This window comes from Gallus gallus, chromosome 7, assembly GCF_016699485.2.
Source record: "Gallus gallus isolate bGalGal1 chromosome 7, bGalGal1.mat.broiler.GRCg7b, whole genome shotgun sequence".
Taxonomy (NCBI): Eukaryota; Metazoa; Chordata; class Aves; order Galliformes; family Phasianidae; genus Gallus; species Gallus gallus.
Genome location: NC_052538.1, coordinates 18,048,488 through 18,061,967, shown reverse-complemented (window position 1 = coordinate 18,061,967; position 13,480 = coordinate 18,048,488). Strand labels below are relative to the sequence as shown.

The window sequence follows — 13,480 nt, the reverse complement described above, 5'->3', positions numbered from 1 at the left end:
GTGGTTCTCTGCTAGCTCCAGTTGTAGTGAGATTTAAATCCCTGACATCCCTTGAGAGCCAGTGCTCTCAGTGGAAGAGTTAACTGGCAACTGCACAGGTTGGATCAAGCTAGAGTTTGATTGTAAGAGTCGAGCTAGTTTATTTACTACGAGAGGTTGCATTTCTGTCATCTACTACTTCTGAAATCGGTCTTGCTTTTCTCATGTGTGAAAGTACACATGAGAAGCTTTTCTCTGGGAAAAGTACTAAATAAGGTGATAGCCTCAAGATAGATAAAAACAAACAAGCCAAAACAACCCTCCATGGAAATGTTTAATATTTTTAGTAGTTGCAGTCTCTGCAGAAACAAGGAAATTCACTGCTTAGATACTGTTCTGAATTGTGGCCTATGCGCTGATATTCAACACTATTTTGTAATTGTCACAGAACTGCTGTATTAACAAATGCTTAGTAACACTTTTTTAATGAATGTTGATGTTCCTCTTTATGGTGGTTTCTAGTGCATGTCTGTCTTAATGTTTTTATTTTTACAATATTCCACTTGGAGAGTTTGTGAAATTATTTGATCCCATCTGTTGTCCTGTATGGACCACAGAAAAAATAATGAATCAAAGGTTGTTATAATTACATTTTACTTACATATTAATAAATGTACATGTCTGAAATTAATACATGAACTTCTTATTTAGACAGCCAAGTAAAATTTAGAGCAATTTTTACTTTTCTATTACATATATCACTCATTAAAAGAGTCCTTGAAGAGGAACTGCTTGCTTTATACAGATTTCACATTTCTGTATGTAAAAAAAAAAAAAAAAAAAATCAAGTGTCAGGATTTGATTAAATTAAATATTGTGGATTTAATTTGCAGTTTCATGTGAGTACTTTTGGCAGTGTTAGAAGAAAACCATTTAAAAGTAAAAAAAAAAACAAAAAAAAAAAACAAAAAAACAACTTAAAAATAGCTCTTTTTATCCATAAGAGTTTGTTCTTGCTTTGCACAGGATTACTGTGTATGTTCTGTATGTTTGTGTTTCCTAGTTCTGTATGTTTGTGTTTCCTATTTAGGATGTAGATGAAGAAATTGAAGCAGAATATAATATTTTGCAGTCTCTTCCCAATCATCCTAATGTTGTTAGATTTTATGGGATGTTCTACAAAGCAGATCAATATGTGGGAGGACAGCTCTGGCTAGTACTTGAGGTAAAAACATCTTGATTATATTATATCTTAACTAGTGAATGTTGGTGGGTCTCTGTTTTCTATTGCTAGGAGAGTCACCAGCTTTCATGATTCTCTGATAGGGGCCATTTATCAGAAGACGGGTGATAGATGATGTGTCATAATGTACTGTTGAAAATCTCACAAAAGTTTGTTTAAGAGGGAAAGTCCTTACACTATATTTCTATTCAAGTTGCTATGTTCTGTCTTGAAAACCACTGTATCTTGTTGGTAAGAACGATTTGCCTAAAAACAGCATTTTTTTTTTCTTGTTGGAGCAAATATTAGATAAAACTTTTCTCAAATTTGTTGAGAGAGGTCACGCACTCAAGGGAAATACAAAACGTTATGTAGAAGTAACATGGTAAACAACTAACAAACATGCCTGTTGCAAAATGAACAGAGAAAATGTAATTTAAAACTAGAACTTGGTTGTTCTAGAAACTAGCAACAGAAATGCCTACTACTAATTCTTCAGTGGCAGTCAGTATTCTTGCAATGAAAAGTGTAAGATGACATATGGTAGTCTTGTTGCCAGTCAAGTTACTGGAAAAGATTTTTGCAAGATGAGTGAGGATTTCTTCTAAACAATTTCCAGGCTTAATAGATGCAGAGCTTTGCACAGGCTGATGTTCAGTATAATGGCATTCAAACATCTTGCTGTGTTATAAGTAGGCTGGAAAGGTTAGCATTTGCTTTTTAATTACAGTTCATTTTAGAAATTCAATTCCCTGTTCTTGAATGATGCCTTGAATCAGAATGGGAAAGCTTTAGTTTCACTTTAAGTCACAGAATCTCAACAATGCATTTAACTTCTGTCTATGGTAGAACTGTGTAGCTTGAATGAACGTTCTTTGGCATTTCACATTAAATTCCATAAGCTACTGATAAAGGAAATTTAGTATCTTTGTTTTGCTGTTGCTTTTTACTGTATGCCTACTGGCTTTGTGCACATCAGACAGGTTATATGTGGTATTGCATATAACAAAATTTTATTAGGTAAAATTGTGAAATATTCTATATAACAAAATTGAATGTAAAATTTGAAAGAGCTAGGTCTGTATAGACCTTACCAATTAAGTACACTCTTGTCAGTTGTTTCTGGTGCATGTTTTCCAGACTTTAAAGACTTTTGACGTTAAAAAGAATTGTGTTTTCTGTATATGGATAAATTTATGAGTAACAGAAAAGTAAAAATTTGGTTGTTCTCTGACTTGTGTTGTAGTACAGTTTTGTGCAGTAGCTGTTCACAGCCTAAACAAGTGTGGCGAGTAACTGAGGGCATGTCTTGCTTTTTCCCCCTTTGTGTCTCCCCACTTCACAGCTGTGCAATGGAGGGTCTGTCACAGAACTTGTCAAAGGTTTGCTGAAGTGTGGCCAACGTTTGGATGAAGCAATGATTTCATATATCTTATATGGTGCTCTCTTGGTAAGATTGTTCACTGGGCTTGTAATGACAGCAGAGGGTGCAATTTGCTCATCTCATACATATATTTTCCATTTATAAAGAATGATAATGTTGACAATATTATGTGGGCTATTATTGCAGCAGGAGTTGTATCAAGCATGTAATCTGGTGGACAGATGTTTCTATAGACTATGTGCAGATTGTCTTCATTACATTCCCTAATAGTAGGGTAATTGTTTTTAAATAAGGGAGTAAACTTATTTTTGTTACTGCTGGCGTATAGGGCCTTCAGCATTTACACAATAACCGGATCATTCATCGAGATGTCAAAGGGAACAACATTCTTCTGACAACAGAAGGTGGAGTCAAGCTCGTTGACTTTGGTAATGACCACTTCCCATTTGTTTTCCTGATACATGCAGTTTAGCCAGAGGCATCTGTTTACTTTCCACTGGGAAGGCAGAATGCTATAGTGAGAGATTTTCCGGATGATTATCAAGATTATTTTAAGGAAGAAAAATGGGAAAGCAACTTGATACAGCAAGAGTAAAAATTCTGTCAAAAAATCAGTAATACATTTCTAACTTAAAAGCACGATCATAATAATTTATTGTTTAAAATATTTTTGAAGCTGTCATTTTATTTACAATTTTCTTTTTGCATTTTGCAAAGAATGTCAGTTTCGCAATATTTGTCCTAATTTAAATTTAAATATTGTGTATTTTGCATATGAAAACAAAGCATCCTTCTCTTTGAAATGACATTTGTTAGCCTCTAGCATTTCATTCCCTCTGAGCAGAAGGTAAAATGGTCCCATGTGTCCAAAACCCAATATCCATTTAATATGTTATTATTGCTGTTAGATACAATCATGGCCAGTCTGGAAATACTGTAAGAAATTAAGGGGTAGGAAGAGGAAAAGAGAAAAGGGACTTGTCAATAAAATTTAATTCAATTCAGTCTTTTTCTTCTTTTATATATACACTCAGAAAAATAACTGAGTGCTGTATGTAGTCTGTCATATATGCAATGGAAATGAATTATTAGTAATATGTGATTCATTAGTTAACCATATAATGCATAAGGTAATCATCATTGAGAATAGTATTGCTTGGATAACAGATGTATGTTTAGTAGTGCATGAAGGTAAAGAGAAACGTTCAAACTGAGAGTAGCATACAGTGATGTGCCAAAAATCCTGCAAATACTAATGATTAAAAAAATGAAATTTGTATAGTGGAAAATAAATATAATACCATGACATCATCAGTATTTCAAATCTGACATTAAAAATAATTGTGTTGGAGATTATAAAGTAAGTTGGAACCAAGAAAGTAGCAAACTTCTCAGTACCTTCTGGGGACAGAAATTCATTATGTTGAACAGTAGAGGTAACAATTAAAATAGTGATGGGAGAAACACGGCCTAACACAAAATTTGCAGCAAGTACCTGGGCTAGTATGAGGGAAACAGGTAATTTCTCTTTTGGAGGAGTTCTATCAGTATGGTCTTTGTTTGTAACTATGCCCTTCTGGGAAATATAAGAGTTGTCAGAGAGAAAAGCCAGTCATGCATGTCAATGGCATCAGCTGCTGCTGAAGTTCAGCTTGGAGCCCCTGAGTCCAAAGGCATATCTGTGGTATACGCATCCAAGTGGCATGTTCAGGAAAATTGAGAATCCCAAGATTTCTGGCATCCCATCACTTTCCATGTTAAGTTTTTTTTCTTAATATTTAAGATTCCCTAATAACAGTAGAAAATTACAACAAATAGTGACTACCTCAGAAAGACATGAGCAAACACTCATGTGTTTCCTAATACTTAACCACAAGGATATACCGAAATGTGTTTCCTATCTGACAAAGTAGTATGCACTAAGGTTTTATTGAATTGGTCTTTCTCTCACTAGCCCACTGCTTTAGTCATAGGAAAGACTCTGGGATCAAATTAGGACTGAGTTGCAAGTGTAACTGTTGTCTGTAGAATTATCCCACTTGTTGCAGAAGGCGGAAGATGTTTAGTGAGAAATGCAGAGTTCAGGAAGAGAAGGGTTTTGCCATTCAGACAGCTGAATGACATCAAATTGGAGCCTATTCTTGCTTCTGCCAGGGTTTCTCTTTGATTTTTGGCAAGTCACTTGCATCAAACTTTTTAGAAAGTTTGTGTTCCCCACTTTCCCAGTGTCCAGTCTGAAACATTTTGTACTACCTTGCAGAAGAGCTAAGTGTGACTGAGCTGCAGCTGAGAACAGCTCTACTTTAGGCATGTGGAGTGCCTGAAAACCAAAAGATCTCAGATTAAGGGTACAAAAACAGTGGATGCATTTGATATTTTTAGGTTAATCCCTGGAGCTAATAATCCTCTCCCATTTTGAAGGAATGTTAAGGAGATTTATTGTGTGATAAGGAGCAAAGAAAATAGGAAAGAAAATAATAATACTAAATTTAGTATTGAATTGGGCATACTAAATAAGGATCTAGAATCCAATTTGATGGAGATAGAAGGGAATACTCAGAGATTACCTGGTCAGTGAGTTCTGTCCATTACGTAGGGGGAAGAGAAAGTGATTTCATACTCAAGGCAGTATGTATGGATATTAGCACATTGAGAAGATTGCACAGTCATTTATTTGCTTTCATTGCATGATTACAACTTGTTCTTTTTTCAGTTTAATATTTGTTTTTTCCTTCAACTTCACTCAACAGCATGACATACTTGAATAAAAATTGGCCCTGGTGTAAGGTGACCCAAAATATCTGCAACTCATAATTCATTCATGTTCTTTCTCTTTTTCACCATCTTCCCTCCTCCCCCCTTTCTCCCTGTCTCAGCTCTTTGGTATTCCATGCTGTTTTGGAATGTCCATAGATGGCAGCTACAAATGAGGCTAGCTTAAATGCACAGAGGTTCATAGACTCCAGTCATTAGCTGTTTCACAGTGTTAACCAGCAAATCCAGGCTTGCAATCATGCTGAAATGAAAAATAAGTACAGAATTGAATCGTTGATACAGCAATCTAATTGCTTAATTTACAAATTACTAATTTTGAGTCTCAATTTCTTACTCACTGAAATCAGGCACAAATCTATTATGTTTTTCTACGTGTTTTTCTTTGTAGGTGATACTGTAGGAGCAGATCATGTTTTCTTTTTTTCTTTTTTCCCAACAATGATAACGTGAAATATTTTTGTCAATATTGTATTTGTTCAGCTTATTTGAATGCTCCTGAATTCCATAGGAGCACAGTTGACAAGAGCACAGAAAATGATTTTCTTTGAAATTTCATTTTGATTTGTTAATATTGTTACATTTTGCTCTAGTTCCTTCCTTTTTTCCTGCTGTGCTTCACTAGCCTAGCCTCTGTCAGAAAAACAATGAAGCACAGGCTTTGTTTTAAGCACTTACTCAATTCCTAAGTACAAGCTACAATGTGAACTTGAGCTTCCATGTTTTTCACATGAAAAGATTTGTTGTAAACAAGTGTGTAAATGTTTTGGTGAGCAGGAACTTCTGCAAGGTTCCTGCCAGCAGCATTCAGGGAATAAATTTCAGCTAGGTTTGGGCAACATTTCTGGAAAATAAGTTTTAAATTCAGATTGGAATTTGAAATGTTCCAGTTGATACTAAAAAACAAAAACAAATTGTGATATTTAAGTGCTGATTCAATTTTTGAATTTGAATGAAAGTACTTCAGACTGAGATCATTCACAGAAACCTCTTGGCAATTCTGAAAGAAAACAGCAAGCTGTGGTCTGTCTGGAATGATCTGTGGATAAAGGGAAAAATGAAATTAATCAAAGAATTCAGTAGTAATGCTGCACCTACTTTGGCCAGGTGTCCTGTAGCTATGATCTCAGGCTAGAGGTTTGTTTCCTACATACTTCAAATAAACTGACTGACCTGAGCTAATAAATTTGAAGCCAAATTTGTTTCTGTTTTGTTGCAGGTGTTTCAGCCCAGCTCACCAGCACACGGCTTCGTAGAAACACCTCAGTAGGAACACCCTTTTGGATGGCTCCTGAGGTAAGCAAATGTTTTTTGAATCCTGAATTGTCTCCCTTCATTGCAACGCATGATTTGTGGGCACCTTAACGAAGAAATATATTTTCTTCCCATCTAGGGGCCATATTTCTACTTTTCCCTACATCTATGGCCCCTGTTGATGAATGTTCTTCTAGAGTATACAAACTGGATTCTTTGAACAGTATTAATGTTCACTATTTTTGTCTCTGTAATGTTTCCATGAAAATACAGATGATCTCTAAGTAATTGAGGGTTGTCTTGAAAATTTGATGACTTCCCAGTCAAACACATTTAAGCACTATGTAATTCAATAGAAATGTTTTTTAGGTGAAAAGTACCAATATGAGACATTTGAAGAACCTTTCACAAAATAGTTGGGTAGATATATCTATATATATACATATAGGTAGATAGGAATCTAAAGCTGAGAGCTTGGGCTGGGGAAACTGAAGTCTGCAACTCTGCAGTCTCCTGAGGTTTCACACATACAGAAACCAGTGCACTCTTGGGCTGAAGTTCTTGAAATTAATCTGGCCCTGCATGCTCTTACACAGTGTGGATATGAATCTGTGCATGTTTGTGATTTCTGCTACATTATTCTCAAATTTCTGGTCTGAGGAAATGCATGCAGTTTTTCTATAGTTGGCTAGTTGGTCTGTTTTGTTGATCCGTTTGCTCTATTATGGAGATGGATTCACTAAATAGAGGAAAGGTCCTTTAAAAAATGGTAGTTAATGCCCTATTTCTATGTGCTAGCAGGAGCCACAGCATGTAATGCTCATCCTGATCTATTACTATATTGGCCCAAACAGCCCCAGTATTTATAGGATAGGTAAATTTAATGAGGATTTCATGTCTACTCTATTGAAATAGGCTTGTCTATCTTTTGAGGATCTTAATGTACTTTCAAACGTTTTCTTCTCCTTCTCTGTTAGGATATGTCAGACAGTCAGAATGTTCTGTAGGTTGTACTGCAGGGGAGTATTCTTTTTGGTGTGCTTGTCTGAGCATTTAAATACAGGGTGGAAGAATGAGTTCCTACATTACTATCTTGATTTAAGACTCTGAAAAAACCTTGACTCAGCTGTGTGTCCTTTAACCTTCATTACAGACTGTCTTGTGAAGTAGTTGGGCAAAAAAAAAAATTGTAATAAAGTGTTTTGGAAGCGTTAATATAGCTTATTTAGCTATTATAGCTCAAAATAATCTCTAACATGTTGGTAACGTGAGATCAGCCACAATATGAAGGTAAATACTGAAATGGAAAGAATCATTTACAGAAGGGTTCATGTATGGTCTGTGTATTGTAATCCATGCTACTACTCACCTTTTTTTTTAAATACTATAAAAGTAGGTACATATGTTAATACATTGGAAGAGATGTCAGAGTGAAAAGAACAATTGGTGTATATTCTAGTAAACTGTGAGCAAGCACTTAAAGGTTTAAAAAGCAGCCAATGCTAGATAATAATAATCAAAACAAAATTCATTTGCTTTCTCAAAGTGTATGTCAAAAACAAACAAACAAACCTGAACACAAGAGCAAGGAAGGGTGGATGACCTACAAAAACACTGCATAGTTTTAATTTGTTTAAAACAAATAATTACAAGTTTCAAGCATTGATACTGGTAACTATATATAATTCTATTCATAAAGCATACATTCTTGGTAGATTTTTATTACATTTATGCAATTGACTAACTTTGTCATCTCTTTTGAGTTTGTGTTGTTTTTTTTTCTGTAATTATTTTCCACTGCTAAGTCATTTGATCTACAATAATTATAGCTGTTTAACTTTGGGAGATGGTTCAAGGACTCTGTTTCTGAATGGCAAAACCTGAAGTTCAGAATTTTTTCACTGGCTGGGGACACGCACACTTGGACTCACGGGCTGCCATAGCTTAAAAATACAGAAAAAATAACCTGCAATGGTCTTAGTGTATTCTCTGTAAAATTAAGGTCACTTGGATGTTTAACTGAAGGTTTTAAGGTTTAAAAATGTTAATCTTTGCCCTTCATGCTGTAAGAAACAATGCATTTTTATAAGATACAGATTATGAAGTCAGAAATGGAGTGAAGGGGGAGTGACTTGTTTCTTTGTAAGCTGTTAAACCTAAATAATAATAGCCTCATCTGCATTGGAGACCTTTAGATGTATTTGAATTTGGAGGAATTTTGGATGGAATTTGCATCTGTTACAAGTGTATAAATCTGTTTCCATATGCAAAACAATTTTAAGTGTTGTGCAAACATCTTTTTATTTTAAAATACACTGTACTACTTACACATCCCTGTCGCTTCCTAAGGACGGCTGATTACAGCTGAGCAGGGAAAAGAAGCTGCTGTAATGGATCCAAAATTGATCTTCCACACTCTCACAAAGAATGGTTGATATTTTACCATCTCCATAACAACCAGTTACGTCACAAAAGAGACACAAGATACCTTAGAAACCACTGTGCAAGCATTATTTATGGAATCACCTTCATTGAAGACATTCTGAAACCTCTATAAAACACTCCTTTACACAGTAACAGGAATATTATGAAATATTCTTGAACTCACATTATTAGAGGTGATTTTTACAGTACTGTTTTGCTTGAATAATTGCAATCAATGTCAGAAATCATACCAAATTTATAATCCATCCTGTCTGAAAATACTCATTCTCAAGGTAAAAACCCAAAGAAATAGAGACTGAGACAGATTTGCTCAAATAATACAGCATACTTGTAACCAGTGTGCATTATGTACATCATTGAAACAAGATCAAGGCTAGCGTGATATACTTCCTATTTTGAAAAGATTTGTCAAAATAACTAACCCAGTGCCATAAACGTTGTCATTTGTATCATATTGATGCCTGTGTGAAAAACACTGACCAAGCTTAATTGGTGTACCAGTCCGCAAAACAGCTGCAAGATGTTTAGGTATCCATCCTGCTGTTGTTGAAATAGCTTTTAAATTTCCAGTTGTGTAACAGACGCTCAAGTCACTACAGTTGCTTTCTTTGTGTCTGTATGAATGACCTATTTCCTTTGACATGTGAAGTGCAGTTTACCTTACATCTTGGGAGACCTTTCTGGTATTTTTAAAATGTGCAGCCACATTTTTATGTGAAATGTGAATGCTTAGGACTGAAATAAGGTGGAAAAGACTGCATGAGTAGCAGTTTTTTAGAAACAGTGATTTCTATGTGAAACTGTGCGCAGATCAGTAAAAACTAGAAAAGCACTCAACAGACTTAAAAATCTTGCTGCCAAAATTTTTGACATAGGATAAATTCTATGTCAAATCCAAATATTCCTTAAAGGACCAGAAGGAAATGTTGTTATTCAGAGAAATAGAAAGGATGAAGGCAAGGATTTTTTTCTTTTTTTTTAATTGGATTCTTACTATATTCACGTGAAACGTAGAAGCCCCACACTGTATAAAGCTATCATGGAGCCTTATCTCATATATAGGTGAGAAAGATGGATGTAATCAGAAGGGGAAATAGGGATGGAAGATGAAGAAGCCTTCCTTAAAGGAATGGACTGCAGGATTGTTTTGGAGAAATGAAACGTGAAGTAAGACAGAGAATATTTTCCTTGGCAAAGTACAGGAAAGTATTCAGATGCAAGTGAATAACAGGATATGAGCAGGACACACATGCACTGGAAACAAGAATCAACAGTTAAGCCTGAATAAGGAACAGTCTGTATAACAATGAAAAGCACCATATTGTAAGATGAACTTGGCAAAATGCATTAAAGGATTATACAGAATGGTACTTAAAATACTAAAAGATCACTGAAAAATAGCTGTGGCTGAGGGTGTCCAAAGGTGTCTAGTTCAGCTTACTGTTCTTGGTGGTCAGCATAAAAATCAGTAGCTTAACTGTTTTGAGACAACTGGGACTTTTTTTCTGTTTTTTTTTTTTTCCCTCATGATTGTGAGGTTTGAGTGGCAGTAACAGTACAGATCAAAAAGATTTGTCCTTGAGCATTTGTTTTTGAGCAGAACACAGGATGAACCAAAAAACTGCTGAAAATGAAAATGCAGAATCAAATCAGGTGGTGTGGAAGCATCTGAAGAACTTGGCAGGGGTAGAGAGGCTTTAAAGTAGACTCCCTGAAAATCAGTGATTGCTGTTTAACCTAATTAGTATTATCTCACAGTTAGAAACACAGACAAACAGAAGCTGGAACACAGACAACTGTTGAACCAAAAAAGATAAAAAATGCGGAACTAGTTAAGTACTGTGGTTGTTTAGGTTGTTTAAAGCTTCCTATTGCCAAATACCTGATGACAGCTTCTATTATGCTGAAATGAATTGTGTTGAATGCTAGCAAGAGGAAACAGAAATCTTAGAACAGAACTGCCTTTACTTCCTTATTCCCAAACCTTAACGTGTCTTGTTTTCAGCCTCTATTGCAGAGCTGGGCAAATTCTAGCCAGAACTGAATGGCAAATTTTCTTTTTCCCAAGTAATTGAAATAGCACAAAAGCATGTAGCCACGCCTGCATTCTGAGTTTTATTTTCCAGTTCACGTTTTTGTTTCATGAAATTATCATGATCTAGCAAGAATCTAGCTGGCTGTTAACTTTTGACCCTTAAAACAAGCTCAGTTAGATTCTTTGTGTTTGGGAACGGAAATAGAAAAAGATAATTGAAGGCGGAAAGAATTGAAAAGATGCTGAAGGCAATTTAAGCCACGAGGAGTATAGTGCTGTATTTTTATTGATAACTGCTAGAAAATGACAACAGTGCATATATAATTATGATTTGAAAGGAATGGAATTGAAACATAGTTGATCCTTTGAAGAACTGTATTTTGAAATATGATGCAAAACAATAGGAGAGAAAGGCTGATACATTGGTAAAGTTACAACATGAGGTCTGTAATACTGAGTTCATCAGAAGTAGAAACTTGGTTCCATTTTGTTATTGATTTCTAAGGGATTTCAGGTGTCGCACTATTATTTAAAGCTGCATCAACTATGTACTTTGGGTACTTGGTACTATGCTACAAAGATGAAGTAACGACCAGTAAGATTGCCACAGAAACAACCAATTATTTTCCTTTCCTCTCCTGAGTAAAGGCACGTTGCCTGAGACAAAACTCAGTACTGAGCATCAGAATAAGTTTCTGAAACGTTAGTACTAGTTTAAATGTTAGATTTTTTAAGTAGTCTTTTTCAGTTCATTGAAAATATAATGCATTAAACTGTTCTTATGCTTTTAATTAACTCTAAATAAACAGGTAGAATGATACATTTATTTCCCTGAAACTATTGAATATCTTCTCATTTTGGTGTATTTCAGCCTATCTTATTTGACAGCCTTTTGCTTACATCATGGGACTCAAGGTCACCATTCTGTTAATAGCTCTAGTTCTCTTTGCTGCAACTCCTTATTAGCTCAAATTAGCTCTTCTGATGTGCATGTTTTCTCTATGCCTTTAAATGCTGAGTAAGCATGGAGCTTTTGTACGTGCTGATTTATAATGAACCGTAGAAATTCACAGCTTAGTATAAATAGGATAGATTTCAATAATACATATGCGTTTGTTTCTGCTAGATAGACGTTTAAAAATAGTCGCACAGTATGTAATTTTTGTGATTTAAAAAAAAAACTTCATGAACTGTGGCCCTTCTCTTTCTTTAAGGAAAATTTCGGAAGTATTTCCTCATAATGTATTCCAGAATGGTGTAATAACCATTCTCTTACAACTTATGAATTACTGAACTGGCTGTAACTGCAGACTTTTTTTTTTAACCTTGTGAATTGTAGTAAATGAAATAAGATTAAAATATAAAAAGATCTCCACTCAAAAATTAATATTAAATTATATTTTAAATCTTTCTCTGGAAGAAACTTCATAGACAGGCATAGAGAACATTTCTGCTTCTTCAGCAGAGATTTGCATTTATCTGGCCTCAGAATTAATTGTGAAATATTTGAAAATCCCATGTATTTTTTTAGCGTGGGGGGGAAAAAAAAAGTATGAATAATTGTATGCATGACTTCTGTTAGACTGTGATTTGGACAATGCCTGTAGTTTAACATTACTGTGTTTATGTTAGTGCATAAGTGTAAGGTGTAAAGGAAATGTCTACTTGACATATTTTGAAATAACATCACTGCTTTCAGGGGGTTAAAATAACAGGTCATCACAATATGTTAGACAGTTGTATTTAGGGAATATAATCTATCTCCTTGATATGCAGAACTGGCTTTGAGTATGGTCATGTAGCACATGTGGTGAATAGCATGGCCACGCCAGAGAAGAACTGCTCCACCGTAAATGTGAGAAAGCAGATGAGGAAATAAAAAGTGGGAACCTTTCTCTAAATAGCTGAGGCAAGACTGGGTGGAAGAATGGAGGGAGCTGTTAGAGCAGGTGAATGGCAATGGGATAGAATTAGATCTCTGAAAGGCCACATATAACTGAAATGACTGATTCTGAGATGTCACCTTCTAAGAGCTGACTGGCATGATATAAACAGAGTTATCTTTTGGAGAACACACATTTAAGGAAGTGAATAAAGAAATAAATGCCAGTTTCTGCTTTGGTTATTTTTCCCACTTTCTTAACTTTCAGGCTACTTGTATAATGAGCAAGGAGTTATGCTGAAGCTGCTTAAAGCCTGTAAGGAAAGCAATAGAATTCAGACAGCTACATTTTTAAATACAAAGAGGTTTCTTTAAAGATAATGGCATATGAGAGGCAAGGAAGTGCAGCAGAACAGCACTGGTGAGCTCCCCTTCAGAGAGAGGTCTGGTAGAATACATCACTGCCTCCTTTGTCTCTGGGAGAGCTACAGACTTCCTCAGGGGCTG

The 13,480-nt window shown here is 35.3% G+C and overlaps 1 protein-coding gene and 1 long non-coding RNA gene across 16 annotated transcripts in view; one reads left to right on the top strand and one right to left on the bottom strand.

Moving 5' to 3' along the window:
- Positions 1 to 13,480, top strand: part of MYO3B (myosin IIIB) — a 211,163-nt gene that overhangs the window by 27,597 nt on the left and 170,086 nt on the right. For 14 of the 15 annotated variants that reach the window (XR_005861643.2, XR_005861642.2, XR_005861644.2 and 11 more), the window contains 4 exons: positions 1,070 to 1,204; positions 2,547 to 2,651; positions 2,914 to 3,013; positions 6,577 to 6,653. Coding sequence is in view for 9 of the 15 variants with exons in the window: in XM_040704167.2 (XP_040560101.1) it covers positions 1,070 to 1,204; positions 2,547 to 2,651; positions 2,914 to 3,013; positions 6,577 to 6,653 (417 nt within the window). In the remaining 6 variants the exon portion in view is untranslated. Of the gene's footprint in view, positions 1 to 1,069; positions 1,205 to 2,546; positions 2,652 to 2,913; positions 3,014 to 6,576; positions 6,654 to 13,480 lie in introns of those variants that run through there. The other variant, XM_040704170.2, reaches the window with a different exon arrangement.
- LOC107053828 lies at positions 5,239 to 9,066 on the bottom strand. Its single transcript, XR_001467512.3, has 2 exons — positions 8,940 to 9,066; positions 5,239 to 5,601 (listed from the first exon to the last, which is right to left on the bottom strand). It is a non-coding gene; the product is annotated as an uncharacterized LOC107053828 (long non-coding RNA).